Consider the following 21,368-nt stretch of genomic DNA (forward strand, 5'->3'; position numbering starts at 1 on the left):
AATTTTTTGTAATTTTATTTTTTCTAAATTTTTATTTTTTATTTATTTATTTTTCTCTTTTCTAAGACCTAAAAAGTTAATTGCCTGGCTGTGGGACGTATTCCATGGACTCGGTGGACTTGATTTACTTGTCCGGTTTTTTTTTTTTTCTTCTTTCTAGAATTGTCGAATTTCAATGGACCATAAAAAAGGATTTTGTGGAAAATTCAAGCTGGAAATTGGAGGTCACAAATTTTCTTTCAAATCATGGTGATTAGCTTACTATGAAAAGTTGGAAAGCATAGGTCACATGCTTTCTTCCTTGCGGGTTAGATCAACTGGCTTATTTATGTTTCGTGTTTGTTACTTTTCAATACATTTATCATTATCATTACGTGTTTAAGATTAGTCATAAATTAAGAAAATGATGCTAATGAACGGTGATTAAAATTATATTAAAAATTAATAAAAAATAATAATTGTGTTAATTACTAAAGATAAATTAAAATTTTTGCAAAACTAAACGTTTGAAATCACATACATAAAGTATTTTAACTTCATTTTTATATAAAACCTGTGTTGTATTTGAATTAATATTTTTTTCAACAATTTGCTTAATTTTAGCCAAACATATATAGCAAAATTTGATTTAACAAAAAAAAAAAAGAAAAATACTATAGCAAAAAAAAAAAAAAAAGGAAAAGGAGTCTTAACTTCTCTAAATTTTATGTAATTTTATATTTTTTTTCTAAATTTTTCATTTTTTATTTCATTTTTTCCCTCTTTTCTAAGACCCAAAGAGTTAATTGGCTGACCGTGAGACTTACTCCATAGAGTTGATTGGCTTGATATCCTAGTCAAGTTCTTTTTATGTTTTCTCTACACGTTGAATTTCATTCATACATATGAATGCTTTTTGTGGAAAATTCAAGTCGGAAATTTAAATTGGAGGTCGTCGAAGAAATTTCCTACGCTTGATGTGCTGGAAAACATTTTTCTTTAACTTTATATATTATGTGTTGGTAGCAATGATCAGTATGCAACCATGAAAGTGGTTACAATTTCCTTGTTTGTATTTCTTCTTGTCATCGCAGCCACTGTTATTAGCTTTTGTGATGGGAATTCCAATGTGCTTTGCATTGAAAGTGAGGGGCAAGCCCTTTTGAAGTTCAAGCAAGACCTCATTGATCAATCAAACAGGCTATCTTCTTGGGTTGAAGGTGAGGATTGCTGTGAGTGGGTTGGTGTTTTCTGCAATAACTTGACTGGCCATGTCAAAGAGCTGCACTTGGGTCTTCTTTCAAGAGGACCTGATGCGGATGAGCCGGTTGCTGAATGGGATGCTTACCGTCGGTCAAAGCTAGGAGGCAAAATAAATCCTTCTTTGATCGAGTTTAAGCATATCAGTTTCCTAGACTTAAGCAACAACGACTTTGGAAGCCTGACAATTCCCGAATTCATTGGTTCGATGAAGAGTTTGACATATCTTAACCTTTCTCTAGCAAATTTCCAAGGAGAAATTCCCCATAATATTGGAAATCTTTCAAAATTGCTTTATCTTGATCTTGGACACAATCCCCTATTTGAAACTAAAACTCTTCAATGGGTTTCTGGTCTTTCGTCTCTGCATTACCTTGATTTGAGTGAAGTAGATCTTCGTCAAGCAACTGATTGGCTGCAATCAACACAAAAACTTCCTTCTTTGGTGGAGTTACACTTGTCAAGATGCTCTCTAAATAATGATCCATCTCCAGTCAGTGTTAATTACACATCTCTTGCTGTTCTTGATCTTTCGAGAAACACGTTGTCTTCGGTGCCTACATGGATATTCAGTCTCCGTAGTCTTGTGTCCATTGATCTGAGGTCTAATGGAGTTGAAGGTGTGATTCCCAATGGTTTTCAAAACATGTCTTCTCTCAAATTTCTTGATCTTAGTAGGAATGCCTTCTCTTCATCGACGCTCAGCTGGTTGTCTAATTTAAACCGACTTCAATTCCTTGGTCTCAGCAGTGCCGGCCTGCAAGGTAATTTTTCAAGTGCCATTGGAAACTTAAGCTCTCTTACTCATCTTGATGTTTCACATAACCAGCTTGAAATTATAGAACCTAAATGTTTGGAAAGTCTTTGCACTATGAGGGAGATGGATTTGTCAAACAATGGAATTGATCAAGAGGTATCAGAAATCATAGAGAGTTTGTCTAGATGTAGTTTGGATCGATTAGAGTCATTAAATATTGCATCTAACAAACTTTCTGGCCATTTACCTGATCAACTTGGCCAATTTAAAAATTTGGCATACCTTTTCCTTTCTAGAAACTCCATTTCTGGTCCCATTCCATCCTCAATAGGGAAGTTGTCATCATTGAAAGTTCTTGATGTTTCATACAATCGATTGAATGCAACTCTTCCTCAAAGTTTAGGACAACTTGGGAATTTGGAAGATTTAGACGTTAGCTATAATGTGTTGGAAGGAAATATATCAGAAACGCACTTTTCTAATCTCACGAGATTGAAATTTTTTTGGGCATCTAACAACTTGTTAACGTTTAAACCAAACCCAAGTTGGATTCCTCCTTTTCACTGTAAAAGTATTGGATTGGGTAACTGGCATCTTGGTCCGCAATTTCCTCAGTGGTTACAATTCCAAAAGAACTTGTCTTTTTTAGATATCTCCTGTGCTGAAATTTCAGGTGTCATTCCCACTTGGTTTTGGAACCTTTCAACTCAATTTGAATGTCTAAACCTTTCCCATAACCAACTAGGCGGGGAGATTTCATATTTATTGATGAGTTCGATGGTTGACTTGAGATCCAACCAATTCACAGGTCCATTGCCGCAGGCATCCTCTGATTTGGAGTATTTATTTTTGACTAACAATCTAATTTCAGGATCCTTATCTAATTTTCTTTGTAATTCCCAAACTAAACTGGAAACTTTGAGCATTCTTGACATTGAATCAAATCTTCTGTCAGGTGCAATTCCAGATTGTTGGAAAATTTTGGGAAGTTTGCAAGTCTTAAATTTAGGAAATAACGATCTAACTGGGACAATTCCTATATCCTTGGGATGTATGGTTCATATTGAGTTATTAAACCTTCGTAACAATAACTTATTTGGAGAAGTACCATCCTCATTGCAGCATTTAAATGTTACGCTTATTCTTGATCTTAGTGAAAACCAATTAACGGGGAGTATTCCAGCATGGATTGGAGACAAGCTCTCAAAACTCGTGGTGCTAAACCTCCGTTCAAATAACTTTCAAGGCTATATTCCTGATCAAATATGTACTCTTAATTCTCTTCAGGTCTTGGATCTTGGTTATAACAACTGTTAGGAAAATGGGGTCCAGTCCCATGTAAGTGGTTTTGGACCAAGTAAAGGCCATGGGCCTTGATCTTTTATTTTACACAGAGCCCTAGCTACTTAATAAAAAAGAGGTGGGGTTGTTTAAGGTGTGTGTCGACAACCAAGCAGAGAAAGAAGAAAAGCCAGGAAAAGCAGAGAGAGAAAAAGGAGAAGGGAGAGTTGGTTGAACGGAAGTCAATCTGTGGTCCGATTGAGTTGGAACCTTGTCAGGAGGTTTATGATTCAGAGTTCTACATTCTGAACGGTCAAGATCGGGTTTGAAGCTCTCTAGAAACAAATCCAGGGTGTATTTGTTGAGTCACTTATTTGGTGAGATTTCTCCAATTGTTTCTCTAGTTGTTGATTAGCTCTAGTTTTAGCTAGAGAAGAACTTTGTATAACTATTATTTGATAGTGAAGATTTTTCTGGTGGCCCGTGGTTTTTTTCCCTCTACACTGGAGGGTTTTCCACGTAAATCTTGGTGTGCTTTATTTTTCCTGCGTATTTGATTATTGATTGTTGTCTATTGCTTCTGTATTGTTGTGATTATTGCTTCAGGCGCAACAAGTGGTATCAGAGCGAGGGTTATTTTGAGACATCGATACAGAAGCAACCCAGGATAGAAGTAAATTCTGTTTGAGATAATGGAAGGTGATACAGGTTCCATGATAAAATTGACAGCATCAAATTATTCAATTTGGAAGCCTATGATGGAGGATCATCTATACTGCAAAGATTTGTATGAGCCAGTATTGGGTGATTCGGCTAAACCAGCAGATATGAAAGATGAAAGCTGGAAGAAGCTAGGTAGAAAGACGCTGGCTACAATCAGAAAATGGGTTGATATCAGCGTGTTCCATCATGTAGCGCAGGAATCGGATGCTCACATTGTTTGGGAAAAATTGACAGCATTGTATGAGAGAAAAACAGGTATGAATAAAGTTATGCTTGTTAAAAAGATTGCAACTTGTAAGTCTAAACATAAATCTAAGTTTAGAGGTAAAGTGAAGTGTTTCCATTGTGGTAAGGCTGGTCATATAAAACGAAATTGTAGAATCTTGAAGCAAGAGCGAAAAGATGAGAAAGGCAAGAGTTCAGATGATGGCAATGTTGCAGCAGTGAATTCAGATAGTGATTCAGTTACTTTGATTTGTACACATGGTGATTGTAATCATGTTAGTGATCCCGACATTGAGTGGATAGTTGACACAGGAGCGGCATATCATTGTGTTCCTAAGAGAGAGTTGTTTACAACTTACAAAGCAGGAGACTTTGGTTGTACCAAGATGGGAAACAAGAGTGTGTCGCAGATTGTTGGGATTGGTGATATTGGTGTACAAACTAGTACAGGCTGCATGTTGACTTTAAGGGATGTTAGACACATTCCAGATATGAGAATGAACTTGCTTGCTATTAATGTCCTTGATAAGGAGGGATATGAAAGCCGACAAAAGAATGGACAGTGGAAGCTTCTCAAAGGATCTATGGTAGTTGCAAGGGGAAAACTATGCTGCACAATGTATAAGACATGGATGCAATTGAACGGTAACCAGGTAAATACCGTTGAAAATGATGCTTCAGCAAACTTGTGGCACAGGAGGCTGGCACACATGAGTGAAAAAGGGTTACAGGTTTTGGCAAGGCACTCTCTCATTCCCTTGACCAAAGGTATGTCTCTCGATTCATGTGATTATTGTTTGTTTGGTAAGCATCATAGAGTTTCTTTTCGTAAAAGTTCTCAGAGAAAAGAAAATAGATTGGAATTAATTTATTCTGATGTATGTGGTCCCATTGAGGTTGAGTCATTAGGTGGTAGCAGATATTTTGTTACTTTTATTGATGATGCTTCACGTAAAACTTGGGTGTATATGTTGAAATATAAAAGTCAGGTACTGCAGTATTTTCAAAAATTTCATGCCATGGTTGAAAGGATGACAGGGTTACCCTTGAAGTGTATTCGAACTGATAATGGTGGGGAATACACATCTAAAAGCTTTGAAGAGTATTGCTCAAAGCATGGGATCAGGCATGAGAGGACAGAACCTGGAACACCGCAGCATAATGGTATAGCTGAAAGAATGAATCGCACCATTGTGGAAAAAGTCAGATGTATGTTGAGGATGGCAAAATTACCAAAGCCATTCTGGGGTGAAGCAGTCAACACAGCTTGTTATTTACTTAACAGGTCACCATCAGTTCCTTTGGGCTTTGACATTCCAGAAAGAGTGTGGACAGGAAAAGATGCTTCATACTCTCACTTAAAAGTTTTTGGGTGTAAAGCATTCATGCATGTACCAAAAGAGCAGAGGTCAAAGCTTGATAGTAAAGCTACACAGTGTGTGTTTGTAGGATATGGTGATGAGGAATTTGGCTACAGGGTATGGGATCCAGTAAAGAGAAAGACAGTCAGAAGCAGAGATGTGGTCTTTCATGAAAAAGAAACCATAGCAGACCTTGAGAAAAATGAGAAGACTACACGAGTTACTGTTGAGTGTGATGTTTCAACACCGACAGGGATTTCACAGGAAAGAGCCACAGATGGTGAAAATGAGCCAGAAACAGAACTTGGGGATATGAATGAGCCAGCCATAGTTGGTGATGAGCCAGATGCTATTAGTTTTGAGCAGGGGGAGCAATCCTCTCTACCTGAGAGTGTTGAGCAGGGGGAGCTACCTTCAGCATCAAGTGATGTAGAGTCTCAGCTCAGGAGATCTACTAGAGAGCGCAGGCCATCTACCAGGTATCCAAGTTCAGATTTTATTTTAGTTACCAGTGAAGGGGAGCCAGAAAGCTTTCAAGATGTGCAGGCTACTCCGGATAGAGAGCACTGGTTAAAAGCAATGAAAGAAGAGATGGAGTCATTGCGAAAGAATGGTACTTATGATCTTGTTAAACTTCCAACAGGGAAGAGGCCATTAAAGAATAAATGGGTGTTCAAGTTGAAAAAGGATGGTGACAAACTAGTGAGGTACAAAGCTCGATTGGTAGTAAAAGGTTTTTCTCAGAAACCAGGCATCGATTTTGATGAGATTTTTGCTCCAGTTGTAAAAATGAGTTCTATTCGAGTGGTACTGGGATTGGCAGCTAGTTTGAATCTTGAGCTTGAGCAACTTGATGTTAAAACTGCATTTTTGCATGGTGATTTGCAGGAGGACATTTATATGAATCAGCCTGAGGGTTTTGAAGTGAAAGGGAAAGAGCACTTAGTTTGCAAATTGAAGAAAAGCTTGTATGGCTTGAAACAAGCTCCGCGACAGTGGTACAAGAAGTTTGATTCTTTTATGATGAGTCATAGCTATAAAAGAACAACAGCAGATTCTTGTGTGTATATTAAACAATTCTCTAATGGTAACTTCATTATCCTATTATTATATGTTGATGATATGTTGATTGTAGGACAAGATGCTAGTATGGTTTGCAGGTTGAAAGAACAATTGTCTAAGTCCTTTGATATGAAGGATTTAGGTCCAGCAAAGCAGATTCTTGGTATGGACATTATCCGAGATAGGAGAGCTGGAAAGCTGTGGTTGTCACAGGAAAAGTATGTTGAACGAGTGCTTGGTAGATTCAACATGCAACATGCTAAATCAGTTAGCAGTTCACTTGCCAACCATTTTCATCTAAGTAAGAAATCTTGTCCAGTGTCTAAGGAAGAGCAACTAGCTATGTCTAGTATTCCTTATTCTTCTGCAGTCGGTTCTTTAATGTATCTTATGGTTTGTACAAGGCCTGACATTGCTCATGCAGTTGGTGTAGTGAGCAGATTTCTTTCTAATCCAGGGAAGGTTCACTGGGAAGCAGTAAAATGGATTTTTAGATATTTGAGGGGTACCTCAAAAATGTGTTTGACTTATGGAGTTTCACAACCAATTCTAGAAGGGTTTACTGATGCTGACATGGCAGGCGATCTTGATGGTAGGAAATCTACTTCAGGGTATTTGTTCACTTTTGCAGGAGGAGCTGTATCTTGGCAGTCTAAGTTGCAGAAGTGTGTTGCTTTGTCAACTACAGAAGCTGAGTATATTGCAGCAACTGAAGCATGTAAAGAAATGCTTTGGATGAAACGTTTTCTTTTTGAATTGGGGTTGAATCAGAAAGAGTATGTGGTATTTTGTGATAGCCAGAGTGCTTTAGATTTGAGTAAGAATACCATGTACCATGCTAGAACAAAGCACATTGATGTTAGATATCATTGGTTACGTTCAGTGATTGAAGAACAGCAGATGCTATTGAAGAAAGTCCATACTGATAAAAATGTGGCAGATATGTTGACTAAGATACTTCCCAGGGAAAAGCTTGAGCTTTGTAGTAACTTGGCCGGAATGAGTTCCCTGGCCAAGGTAAGTTCCAAATGAAATTGCTATGGTGATGAATCTCCTTCTAATGGGACTGGAGGGGGAGATTGTTAGGAAAATGGGGTCCAGTCCCATGTAAGTGGTTTTGGACCAAGTAAAGGCCATGGGCCTTGATCTTTTATTTTACACAGAGCCCTAGCTACTTAATAAAAAAGAGGTGGGGTTGTTTAAGGTGTGTGTCGACAACCAAGCAGAGAAAGAAGAAAAGCCAGGAAAAGCAGAGAGAGAAAAAGGAGAAGGGAGAGTTGGTTGAACGGAAGTCAATCTGTGGTCCGATTGAGTTGGAACCTTGTCAGGAGGTTTATGATTCAGAGTTCTACATTCTGAACGGTCAAGATCGGGTTTGAAGCTCTCTAGAAACAAATCCAGGGTGTATTTGTTGAGTCACTTATTTGGTGAGATTTCTCCAATTGTTTCTCTAGTTGTTGATTAGCTCTAGTTTTAGCTAGAGAAGAACTTTGTATAACTATTATTTGATAGTGAAGATTTTTCTGGTGGCCCGTGGTTTTTTTCCCTCTACACTGGAGGGTTTTCCACGTAAATCTTGGTGTGCTTTATTTTTCCTGCGTATTTGATTATTGATTGTTGTCTATTGCTTCTGTATTGTTGTGATTATTGCTTCAGGCGCAACAACAACATTTCAGGAGCTATTCCAAAATGTTTTAGTAACTTAAGTGCCATGGCCACAAAACCCTCCGACCAACACCTAAGTTATTGGGCTTTCGAATTAGACTTTGATAACCTGTTTTATTTGGGTGCGTTATTGGTGACAAGAGGAAGGGAGGATGAATACAGTACCACACTTAGACTTGTTACTAGCATAGACCTTTCAGTTAATAGTCTCACAGGAGAGATCCCCAAAGAACTTGGAAATCTTATGGGGCTGCGGTCATTAAATTTGTCAAAGAATCTCCAAACAGGAAAGATACCAGAGAACATTGGCAATATGGAGGTGTTGGAATCTCTTGACTTGTCGATTAACCGACTCCATGGTGAAATCCCTTCAAGTTTCTCCAATTTGAATTTCTTGAATCACTTCAACTTGTCCTACAACAACTTGACAGGACAAATCCCATTAGGCACCCAGCTCCAAAGCTTTGACAGGTCTTCTTACATTGGCAATCATCTTTGCGGACCTCCAGTCACTAAAAATTGCAGCGGAAATGGCGAAACACCTGATTTTACAAATGGAGGTAGCAGTGGAGGAAAGAAAAGATCTAAGGTGAATTGGCTTTATGTGAGCATAGTGCTTGGATTTGTGATGGGGTTTTGGGGAGTTGTGGCTCCCCTGTTTTTCATCAGGTCTTGGAGGTTTGCTTATTATCAAAAACTGGAGCAAATTGGTGATAAGCTATACGTGTTTTGGGCTACTATTGGTATGTAATTATTTGTAATGGCAGCTCATTTTGGTGTGTTTGATAATGCAGTAACTTGATTTGCATGTTCTTAACTTAATCCGTGTATTCGGATTTGGAAGTAGCATTACATGTAATTTATCGAAAGGAAATAAAATTGTGTTAATGTATTTGACTCATATGTGTGTGTTTGAATTTAATTAAATATGAGTTGAAGGTATAATTTTTTATAAATCTTTTATTTTGAAATATTTCTTATTCTAGTCTTATTTATGATTTTGGTTATTCAAAAGTAAAATTTCAAAAACTACAGATTTTTATAAATCCAAATGAATTGAAAGCTTTTATTGTAACTATGCAAAAATTGGAGGATATTGGTTTACAGAAAAAAAAAAAAAAAAAGGCATGCGAAATGGGCCGGATTTAACCAACCCGTTTTTGTCAATTCACCCCACCTTACGAACCCATTAGTGAATCAAGCCTAATAGTCTTTTTACCCTATTTTATGTATTTTTTTAATTCTATTTATCAAAAATTTGAAAATAATAATAAATATAAAAATATAAAAAGGCAAAAAAATTAAAAAATTAAACGCAAATCTAAATCATCATAAAAAAATTTAGTCGTATTTTTCTTTTAAATCTAAATCATCATAAAAAAATTGAGTCGCATTTTTCTTTCTCTTTTTCTAAAAGTTTTGAAAAATGTTTATGATTTAAAATAAATTAAAAAAATCTTAGATTTGATCAAATAATTTATAAATTTGAAAATAAAAAATAAAAGTACACATCATAGCAAAAAAAGCCAACAGCAAAAAACGTGACCATAATAAATTAAATATTTTTTAATTTTGATATATTTATAAGATTTAATTTATACATTACAGGAGTTTTAGTTTTTAGTATCGTTTTTTTTTTTTACGTTTAGCGATGTTTATAAACGTCACTAAAAGATTTACAGCATTTGTAAAAAATGCTAATAAGAATGTCGTTTATACACGCATCGCGAAAAATAACGACGTTTTTTATAAAATACTGTTACATTAACGGTATTTGTATCTGAAAAATTTTATATCTAAAAAATGTCGTTATATTAACTGCATTTGTATCTTTGACACGCCGTTAATTTAATGACATTTTAATTAAATATTTTTTAATTTTGATAGATTTACATAAGTTAAATTTTTATTTTATTTTTATTAAAAATAATTATAAATAGTGGGATCAAATTCTAGTAATGGATAAAAATATATAAAATAATGACCAATGTATATATGAACAATCAAATTTTTGGCCAATAAAATATTAGAGACTAATTAAAGAGTGGCAAATCATCCAATTAAGGCTGGAAGGTTATGCTTATGTAGGGTGTGAATTTGAAGAAAAAAAAAAAGAAAAAAAGGTAGCACTTGAGGGAAGAGGTAAAACTAACCTATAATGGCACCTAGAAAGTGACCACTGACTTTTTACATCTTATTATCAATTCAAAAAGTTAGTGTAACATCAATTATGCGAGTTTAAGAAACTTATTTATGATAAATTTTGACATAATTAATAAAAGAAGGATTATATGAAATAATTATTCAATGTAAAAATAGATCTTTTTTATTTTATTAAAATCACACCATAAAATAATATTTTTAAAAAATGTTGATTATTTATTTTATATTATACGTTATTATTAGATAGGTAAATTTTTATTTAAACAGCATTCACTTATTAGTGGTACGTGAAAAATTAAAATTAACCCTTGTCAATAATATGATTATATTATATAATTTAAATGAAAAGCATATATATATATATATATATATAAAGTAATCTTTTTATAAATTCAAAGTCTAATCTAAGTGATTTATACAAATATTTTAAAAAGTACTTCTAATCGGATTAAAATTTAAATTTATGCACTTGTAATTCTTTTTTTAATTCTCAAATTTAATTTATTTTGTATAAAAATAAAATTACGACAAACTCAACTATAACCTGATTATATTAATCAAATCTTGTTCATCAATAAAAGGTAATTAACATTGTAATTGATCATTCTAAGCATAGTGATTTACTATTTTAATTAGCTAAAAATATAAGTTATAGGCAGGACATAAAAGTGAAACATCATGGGTGATGTAAGGGAATTTTAACTTGATCTGGCCACAATGCCCCGACAAGTATTCCTTTTGACTCAGCTGTTGATTCTACTATTAACGACTAAATAATGATGTTCGACGCTAATAACTTGTTCATATAATTTTACTCTCTTTCCATCGTTTCTTTAATTTGTTCTTTCTTTCTTTCTTTTTTTTTTAACGTTTTTAAAATAAATATTTGAATAATATAGCCTTTCCCTCCCTTGCTTGTAATTACTGTATATATAACACTGAGCTTCAAATTTCATTTCCTATGACCAAAACCAAAAAGCAAAATCAAAGAGAATTAATTATAAGATCGAAGAAGAATCGTTTCCATAATAAGAATGACTTGATTTTCATACATGGACTCTTCATTTTTTCGATACCCAAATCTCCAATTGTCTCTTGAATCCTCTTCTTCCTATATTTCTCAAAAAATTTCTCACTAGAATCATTCAATTATCTCCATAACCAAACCCTTTCAATGGAAATGACTCCCGTGTAATGTTCCTTTGGGAGTCCTAAATCAAGCATAGGAAAACACTTTTGATACCACATCTGTTAATAGTTTTAGAAAGGATCATTAAGTGAACTTGAATGCAAATGGAGATGAGACAGGAAAGGAGGTTTAGTATAGAGGAGTCAGGGAGAGGCCATGGGGAAAATAGGCAGCTGAGATAAGGGATTCCATAAGGAATGGTGTTGGGCTTTGGCCTGGAACCTTGGATATAGCTGAGGCTACAGCTAGTGTATGATCAAGCTACACTCGCAATGCGAGGTCCGATGGTGATACTCGGTTTTCCAATGGATACAGTTTATGATTCACTTCAAGAAATGAACTATGGACTTGAAGAAAGTTGTTCACCTACTTTGACAATTTAGAAAAGGTACTCCATGAAGAGCAAAAGATCAGGGAACACGAAGATCAAGAAAGAAGGAAATGGGGAGGGAAAATATCCTGGTGTTTGAGGATTTAGGAGCTGATTATTTGGAGAAGCTTCTAAGTATATCTGAGAGTGCAACTCCTTATTGGTGAATAATTGAGTTCAAACACCAACATTTTTTCTTCTCTTTTTTGTTTCTTCTCCCTTTTCAATTGAGATAGTGGAGGAGGACCAAATTTTTTGTTGGATATCGTCTGTGAATTTGTAAATCTTTGAGATGATGTACAATCAAAGTTTAGTGCTATGCATAATTTTAGCCAACAATAATATTACATACTAGTTGAACATTTCTACAAATTTTCATTCTTCTATATATACATATATATATGATAACAATTTCTAGTTATTTTGAATTCATAAAGAGTTATCATCTATGTTAATCATATATTAGTAGTAGTTTTATTTTCCTTTTTGCTTAAAAGAACACTTGAAAATAAAGGTCGTTGCGCCAAATTGTATTCTCATTTCTTTTTTTCTTGGTATAAAAGAAAATATTTTTTTCGAATTTATAAGATTTCTGTCCATATCTCACCACATCCTTTTTCGTGAAAGTAGAATATTAACCAGCTTTTCCTTGAGCAATATGTGCCATTGCCAAGGCAATTTGGACCCAATTTTGAATCAGATGAAGCTCTAATTGAATGTGGCTGAAAACTCACCGAATCACTATCGTAATTTATAACTAACACTGTTTTTAATGTGGAAGAGAACTCAATCCCCCTAAATCCAAGCCCATGGATGTGTTTTTACCATCATGAGCTTTTTTATGCTGCCTATCGAGCTCAATCAACGACTTGCATAATAAAAAAAGTGAGAACTGCTATTTACCTATCAAATTAAAGTTAGAGAATCTCATGGACCGGCTTCATATATATATATATATATATATATTAGTCAAAATTGATCCATCACATTATGATTCAAATACAAAATTAAATTGGGATCATACTTAATTAATATCGTACTATATGTTTGAATATATTACAATATGATACCACTATAATTATTTGTAATTTGACATTAATTGACCTAAATCCGGATTAATTGACTGACTGTGTTAGCCCACGATATAATTACAAACACTCTGCACTGGGGAAAAGGGTTACGGAATGTCTGGGAAGCCATTGCACTGTAAAGGCTCAGCATTTCACCGAACCATCCCGAGCTTCAGGTGTCAAGGTGGAGATTTCACAAAGGGGAATGGCCCTGGAGGAGAAGCAATCTATGGCATGAAATTTGCAGATGAGAATTTCAAGCTTACACATACTGGACCTGGTTGTTTGTCAATGGCCAATGCAGGACCAAACACCAATGGCTCCCAATTCTTTATACGCACGGAGAAGACTCCATGGCTTGATGGAAAGCAAGTTGTGTTTGGTAAAGTAGTGGATGGATAAGCGTTGTCAAGGAGATGGAAAAAGCTGGCTCAGACAGTGGGAGGACTTTGCAACCAGTTGTGATCGATGACTGTGGTCAGCCAAAAGAAATTGATGGAGAACCTGGGAATGATGAAGTACTGTATTTTTTTTTTTTATGTTTCTACATGGCAATTTGGACTCTGTCCACTTTGTTAGTCACTGCTAATGTACGTTACAATAGAAATTTGAGGCACTCCTGAAGGAAAAATTGCTTCAGTGTCATGTTTTATCAGATTATACATTTTTGGTTAGGAGAGGAACTGATCAATTTCATTTATATTATACTTGGATCACAATTTTATTTCCATCGCGTGATACTTGAATTATACTTGATCACAATTAACAGAACATAGTCGAGGACTCTTATTCATGGGTCAAGCGAACGGAATCGGGCAGGCAATGGAGATGGGGGTGGCCGAAAAGGTTAGTAAAGTTGTTGCTGTAGAGGTTTGGGGGGTTGCTGGGGATTAGAATCGCTGAGATGTGTTTTAGAATGTGGGAAAGGGAGGTGAAGGGAAAAAAGAGATGGTGTTGGTTCAAAAATGAAGAAAATAAAGGATTTTGGCAATTGGCGATGGGTTTAAGAGAGGTTGATGAGAGCATGGCGAGGAAAAATAGATGTAGAAGATATTTGTAGGAAGGAGGGAGAAGGGGAAGGCTTTATTTTGTTTATTAGCAGCAGCAGGGTTGTTTAGGCCTGTCAAAATTCTAATACCCCATTTGCTTGGTGGTATAAGGCAAAACAAAACTAGCCTAACACTTTTATATTTAAATATATATCATTTAAATTATACAACTCGAGTTCATATATCATTTAATACGAAATAATAAAATTATAATTACTTAAATTAATATCGTTCAATTATGTAAAAAAATTATTACATCTTTTATTACATCAAATGTAGATTCAATCAATCAAAATACAACACGTTATTAAAATTTGTAAATTCTCTCTTTATAATTTAAAAGAATTTTTTTCCCATGGCTTCTATGAGGGGTTAGTTCCATTGCTAGTTGGATATAAAAAAAAGGGTTTGGTGATACTATATGATCATACTAAGTACAATCAAATCACGCATTGAAATCTTGTTTTAAAAATTTAAAATTCAATTTAATTGATTTGTACAATTATTTTTAAAATATAACGTTCAATAAATTTAAAATTCAAATTTTAACACCTATAATTATGAATTGTGAAAATCATACTAATATTTGGTAATTAAAATTGTATTAAAGGTTAATGGATAAAAAAATAATTGTGTTAACTATGAAAGATAAAACTGAAATTGTAATTTGCAAAATTAAACGTTTTACTTTCATAGATTTTTATATAAAACCACTTTTATATTTCAATTAATATTCTTTTTTTGACAAATTTCTTAATTTTAGGCGCCATACATATATTAAAACTTGATTTAAAAGAAAAAAAAGAAAGTAACTATAGCATAAAAATGATAGGGAAAAAGAGTCTTAGCTTCTCTAAATTTTTTGTAATTTTATTTTTTTCTAAATTTTCATTTTTTTTCATTTTTTCTGTTTTCTAAGACATAAAGAGTTAATTGTTTGACCGTGAACTTGACTTACTTGTCAAGTCTTTTTTTGTTCTTCTTTCTACAATTGTAGAATTTAAATGGACCGTAAATGCTTTCCGTGGAAAATTCAAGTTGGTTTTTGTGGAAAATTCTCCATAGACTTGGTTGACTTGACTTACTTGTTAAGTCTTTTTTGTTCTTTCTACAATTGTAGAATTTAAATGGACCATATATGCAATTTAAATGGACCATAAATGCTTCCCGTGGAAAAGTCAAGTTGGAAATTGGTTTTTGTGGAAAATTCTAACTCCATAGAGTTGATTTATTTGTCTAGTTTTTTTTGTTCTTCTGTCTACAATAGTAGAATTTAAACGGACCATAAATGCTTTCCGTGGAAAATTCAAGCTGGAAATTGGTTTTTGTGGAAAATTCAAACTCCATAGACTTGCTTGACTTGACTTGATGTGATGGAAGATATTTTTCTTTAACTTTATATATTAGGTGTTGGTAGCAATGATCGGTATGCAACCATGAGAGCGGTTACAATTTCCTCATTTGGATTTCTTCTTGTCATCGCAGTCACCATTATTAGCTTTTGCGATGGGAATTGCAATGTGCTTTGCATTGAAAGTGAGAGACAAGCCCTTTTGAAGTTCAAGCAAGACCTTATTGATCAATCAAACCGGCTATCTTCTTGGGTTGAAGGTGAGGATTACTGTGAATGGCTTGGTGTTTTCTGCAATAACTTGACTGGCCATGTCAAAGAGCTGCATTTGGGGCTTCTTTCAAGTAGACCTGATGTGCATGCACCGCATGCTGAATGGGATGTTGAATGGGATGTTTACATTCGGTCAAAACTAGGAGGCAAAATAAATCCTTCTTTGATCGAGTTGAAACTGTTAGGAAATACCACAATACCCACGCGCAGCAACCACACATACAAAATAACAAGCTCAAATCAAGAATAAGAACACACAAATATATTTGGTTCGGCCCAACTCAAAATGGCCTACTCCAAACCTAATCCACTATCAAATAAATCTTTACAATTGTGAGACTTTTAGAATGAGAAAAGTCTCATAAAACTCCTTACTCAAAACTTAACCCAAAACCCAATTACACCCTTTTAATAGCCTACTCACTTAGCTATTCTCTTGGTGTCTAACTCTCTGGGGTTACTAAACTAAAACCAAAACATCTTATTTATAAAGGGTGAAACCCTTTATACTTTTACTAAACTTCCGATGTGGGATACAAGACAAACTCAAACTCACTTAACTTTTGATATGGGATTCTGAGATTCAAGGCAAATCCCAACAAATCCTCCCTTGACTTGAATCTCCAAACACTTCAACAGTATCTGCAAAGCTAACATGCTTACCTTTCTTCTTTTCTTTCATCACAAGTATTCCAGCAACTAAGCCTCCATCAAACATGTACAAGTGATTGACCTTATTCACTTGTAGAATCACACTATCATTCTTATACACTTTCAACCAATCATTACTACCATAAAATGTGTACCCCCGAGAAGCTAACTCACCCAAAGCAATCAAATTGTAGTGACAATTTGGTACATACCTTACATGACGAAGTGTCCTAATAACACCATTGTGAGATCTAAGGCGAACACTCCCAATGCCTTGAATCTACACTTTTTTTTCGTTAGCAACCACAATATCCCCATACTTTTCATTCTCATTCAACTCCACAAAGCAGCTCCTATCATTGCAAACATGAACTGTAGCAGCTGAATCTAAAACCCAAATCACTTTTCAAAGTCTGAGTCTCATCCACACAAGTTGTCAAAACAACATCATCATCATCAGACACGACAGCAGCAGTATCACTCTTTTCTTCATCTGATTTCTTCTCATCATTCGCCCTTTTGAAAGCAGCCATATCCCTTCTCAACTTCCTGCAGCGTACTTGGATATGTCCCTTCTCACCACAATAATAACATTCTACATCACTGTAATCTCTGTCTCTTGACTTAGATCTCCATCTCGATCCATCAATCCTCTTTTGAGTCCTCCCTTGATCAAAACCCTCTACAGCCAGTGTACTCCCCTCAGGTGATGAGTTCTAAGCCCCCATAAACCTTTCATTCTCACGCAACAGGGCAGTCACATTATCCAACTTCAAAGTAGACCTGCTTACCAACACAGTCTGAACTAAAGGCCTATAAGACTTGGGTAAAGATGACAGCAAAATTAAAGCCTTCTCTTCATCTTTTAACTCATCAACAGAAATCGCTAGCAATTGAGAAACCAATTTATTAAACTCATTCAAGTGATTATGAAGACTCATACCTTCTTCTATCTTCAGAGAATACAGATCCATCTTCAAACATAATCTATTAGTCAACGACTTCGAAGCATAAATACCTTCAAGCTTATCCCACAAACTCTTTGGAGTACTCTCAGTCAACACACTGTACTTTACTTCTAAAGCTAACGCCAATCTAATAGTACTAACAGCCTTCTTCTGAATCCTATTCCAATTAGCATCAGACATTCCCTAAGGCTTACTACTCTCTAATGCTTGATCCAACCCTTGTTGTACTAACAGATCTTGAATCGTACTTTGCCATAACATAAAATTACTCTTTCCATCAAATAACGGAATCTCAAACTTAGGCATAGACATACCAGACATACCTTCTTCAGACATCTTCAAACACTGCTTCACGATCTCTTGGACCCACGAACCTCGAACCTCGTTCTAATACCACTTGTTGGGAAATACCATAATACCCACGCGCAGCAACCACACACACAAAATAACAAGCTCAAATCAAGAATAAGAACACACAAATGATCTTCCCTCTCTTACTCTTAGTCAGTCGTTCCTTTTATGTAACTCGTTGGCTTCAGAACTTGCTTTCCTTTCGAAACCATTGAGCGAAGAATGATAACTCTAGATCGAAACATACTAACTATAGGACATAGGCCTTAGGTTTGGATGCATATTGAAACGCACCGCACTTGAGGTGAGGAATTGATTGATTGTCTTACAACACGCTTCCCTATCTTTCCGAATGACTTACTATCAGGCTGGCTGGACTGTACTAAGTTAAGGATCGGGATCGGAGATAGAATCAATAAAAGTAAAAGAGAGGGGCTAAGCTCTGTCTGGTCTGTCCTTTAGTTGAAAAGAAAAAGGACTTGCGATGGGCTGTAGCCTCAATTTTCATTGACCCTTCCAAGCTTCAAACTGGCATCCCACGCGCAGCAACCACACACACAAAATAACAAGCTCAAATCAAGAATAAGAACACACAAATATATTTGGTTCGGCCCAACTCAAAATGACCTACTCCAAACCTAATCCACTATCAAATAAATCTTTACAATTGTGAGACTTTTAGAATGAGAAAAGTCTCCTAAAACTCTTTACTCAAAACTTAACCCAAAACCCAATTACACCCTTTTAATAGCCTACTCACTTAGCTATTCTTTTGGTGTCTAACTCTCTGGAGTTACTAAACTAAAACCAAAACATTTTATTTATAAAGGGTGAAACCCTTTATACCTTTACTAAACTCCCGATGTGGGATACAAGACAAACTCAAACTCACTTAACTTTTGATGTGGGATTCTGAGATTCAAGGCAAATCCCAACAGAAACATCTCAGTTTCCTAGAATTAAGCAACAACGACTTTGGAGGCTTGGCAATTCCCGAATTCATTGGTTCCATGAAGAGTTTGATATATCTTAACCTCTCTTGGGCAAATTTCCAAGGAGCAATTCCCCATAATCTTGGAAATCTCTCAAAACTGCATTATCTTGATCTTGGACACAATTCCCTATTTGAAGATAAAACTCTTCAATGGGTTTCTGGTCTGTCGTCTCTGCAGTATCTTGATTTGAGTCATGCAGATCTTGGTAAAGCAACTGATTGGCTGCAGATAACAAATAAACTTCCTTTATTGGCAGAGTTACACTTGTCAGGATGCTATCTATATAATGATCCATCTCCAATCAGTGTTAATTACACATCTCTTGCTGTTCTCGATCTGTCTGCCAACAAGTTGTCTTTGGTGCCTACATGGATATTCAGTCTTCGTAGTCTTGTGTCCATTGATCTTACCCTTAATGGAGTTGAAGGTGTGATTCCCAATGGTTTTCAAAACATGTCTTCTCTCAAATTTCTTGATCTTAGTTGGAATTCATTCTCTTCATCATCGACACTCAACTGGCTGTCTAATTTAAACCAGCTTCAATTTCTTGGTCTTCGTAGCGTCGGTCTGCAAGGTAATTTTTCAAGTGCCATTGGAAACTTGAGCTCTCTTACTCATCTTGATCTTTCAGGTAACTTGCTTGAAATTATAGTACCAAAATATTTGGAAAGTCTTTGCAATCTGAGGGAGTTGGATTTGTCAAATAATGGAATTGTTCATGAGGTATCAGAAATCATAGAAAGTTTGTCTAGATGTAGTTTGGATCGATTAGAGTCATTAAACATGGGATTTAACAAACTTTCTGGCCATTTACCTGATAAACTCGGCCAATTTAAAAATTTGGCATACCTTTCCCTTTCTGGAAACTTCATTTCTGGTCCCATTCCATTCTCAATAGGGAAGTTGTCATCATTGAAATTTCTTGATGTTTTAAACAATCGATTGAATGCAACTCTTCCTCAAAGTTTAGGACAACTTGGGAATTTGGAACATTTAGACGTTTGCAACAATATGTTGGAAGGACATATATCAGAAATGCACTTTTCTAATCTCACGAGGTTGAGATTTTTTAGGGCATCTAACAACATGTTAACGTTTAAACCAAATCCAAGTTGGATTCCTCCTTTCCACTGTGAAAGTATTGAATTGCGTAACTGGCATCTTGGTCCGCAATTTCCTCAGTGGCTACAATTCCAAAAAAACTTGTCTCGTTTGGATATCTCCCATGCTGAAATTTCAATCGTCATTCCCACTTGGTTTTGGAACATTTCGACTCAGTTGGAATATCTAAACCTTTCCCATAACCAACTAATTGGAGAGATTTCATATTTACCGATGAAGAGGACGGTTGACTTGAGTTCCAACCTATTCATAGGTCCATTGCCACTGCCAATCTCATATTTGAGGTTTTTATTTTTGTCTAAGAACCTATTTTCAGGATCACTTTCCAATTTTCTTTGTAATTCCTCAACTAAACTGGAAGCTTTGACCATTCTTGACATTGAATCAAATCTTCTGTCAGGTGAAATTCCAAATTGTTGGGAAAATTGGCAAATGTTGCAAGTCTTAAATTTAGGAAACTACAATCTAACTGGGAAAATTCCTAGATCTTTGGGATCTATGCGTAGCATTAGGTCATTAAACCTTCGAAACGATAACCTGTTTGGAGAAGTACCATCCACATTGCAGCATTTAGTTGAGGTGATTATTCTTGATCTTAGTGAAAATCAATTGACGGGAAGTATTTCAGCATGGATTGGAGACAAGCTTTTAAACCTTGTGGTTCTAAACCTTCGTTCAAATAACTTTCAAGCCTATATTCCTGATCAAATTTGTGCTATTAATTCTCTTCAAGTTTTGGATCTTGTTTATAACAACATTTCAGGAGTTATTCCAAAATGTTTTAGTAACCTAAGTGCCATGGCCACAAAAACCCTCTACCAATATGTGGGTAACTTCGCCTGGGAACTCGACCGTATTAACTTGATTCCTTTGGCTGCATTATTGGTGATGAAAGGAAGAGAAGATGCATACAGTAACACACTAGGACTTGTTACCATCATAGACCTTTCAGTTAACAGTCTCACAGGAGAGATCCCCAAAGAACTTGGTAGTCTTATGGGGCTGCGGTCATTAAATTTGTCGGGGAATTTTCTAACAGGAAAAATACCAGAGAACATTGGCAGTATGGAGGTTTTGGAATCTCTTGACTTGTCCATGAACCGATTCCATGGTGAAATCCCTTCAAGTTTCTCCAATTTGAATTTCTTAAATCACTTCAACTTGTCCTACAACAACTTGACAGGACAAATCCCATTAAGCACCCAGCTCCAAAGCTTTGACAAGTTTTCTTACGTTGGCAATCATCTTTGCGGACCTCCTGTCACTAAAACTTGTAGCAGAAATGGTGAAACACCTGATGTCACAAATGGAGGTAGCAGTGGAGGAAAGAAAAGGTCTAAGTTGAATTGGCTTTATGTAAGCATAGTGCTTGGATTTGTGATGGGGTTTTGGGGAGTAGTGGCTCCCTTGTTTTTCATCAGGTCTTGGAGGTTTGCTTATTATCAAAAATTGGAGCAAATTGGTGACAAGCTATACGTGTTTTGGGCTACTATTGGTATGTAA

General features: G+C 35.5%; 2 protein-coding genes and 2 pseudogenes across 2 annotated transcripts; all 4 read left to right on the plus strand.

Moving 5' to 3' along the window:
- The first annotated feature begins 870 nt into the window (after nt 1-870).
- On the plus strand, nt 871-9,455 carry LOC149515530 (receptor-like protein EIX1). Its single transcript, XM_089768948.1, has 2 exons — nt 871-3,299; nt 8,310-9,455. Exons 1-2 carry the CDS (start codon nt 1,025-1,027, stop codon nt 9,062-9,064), a joined length of 3,030 nt encoding a protein of 1,009 aa, XP_089625074.1. The 5' UTR covers nt 871-1,024; the 3' UTR covers nt 9,065-9,455.
- Nucleotides 9,456-11,528: 2,073 nt separating this feature from the next.
- On the plus strand, nt 11,529-12,438 carry LOC111291559 (ethylene-response factor C3 pseudogene; annotated as a pseudogene).
- A 690-nt stretch (nt 12,439-13,128) lies between these two features.
- LOC149515531 (peptidyl-prolyl cis-trans isomerase-like) lies at nt 13,129-14,231 on the plus strand (annotated as a pseudogene).
- Nucleotides 14,232-15,561: 1,330 nt separating this feature from the next.
- On the plus strand, nt 15,562-21,368 carry LOC111291560 (receptor-like protein EIX2). Its single transcript, XM_089768949.1, has 2 exons — nt 15,562-15,952; nt 18,686-21,368. Exons 1-2 carry the CDS (start codon nt 15,591-15,593, stop codon nt 21,366-21,368), a joined length of 3,045 nt encoding a protein of 1,014 aa, XP_089625075.1. The 5' UTR covers nt 15,562-15,590.

Source organism: Durio zibethinus, chromosome 12 (genome assembly GCF_047325235.1).
Source record: "Durio zibethinus cultivar Kanyao isolate XHJ-2024 chromosome 12, ASM4732523v1, whole genome shotgun sequence".
NCBI lineage: Eukaryota > Viridiplantae > Streptophyta > Magnoliopsida > Malvales > Malvaceae > Durio > Durio zibethinus.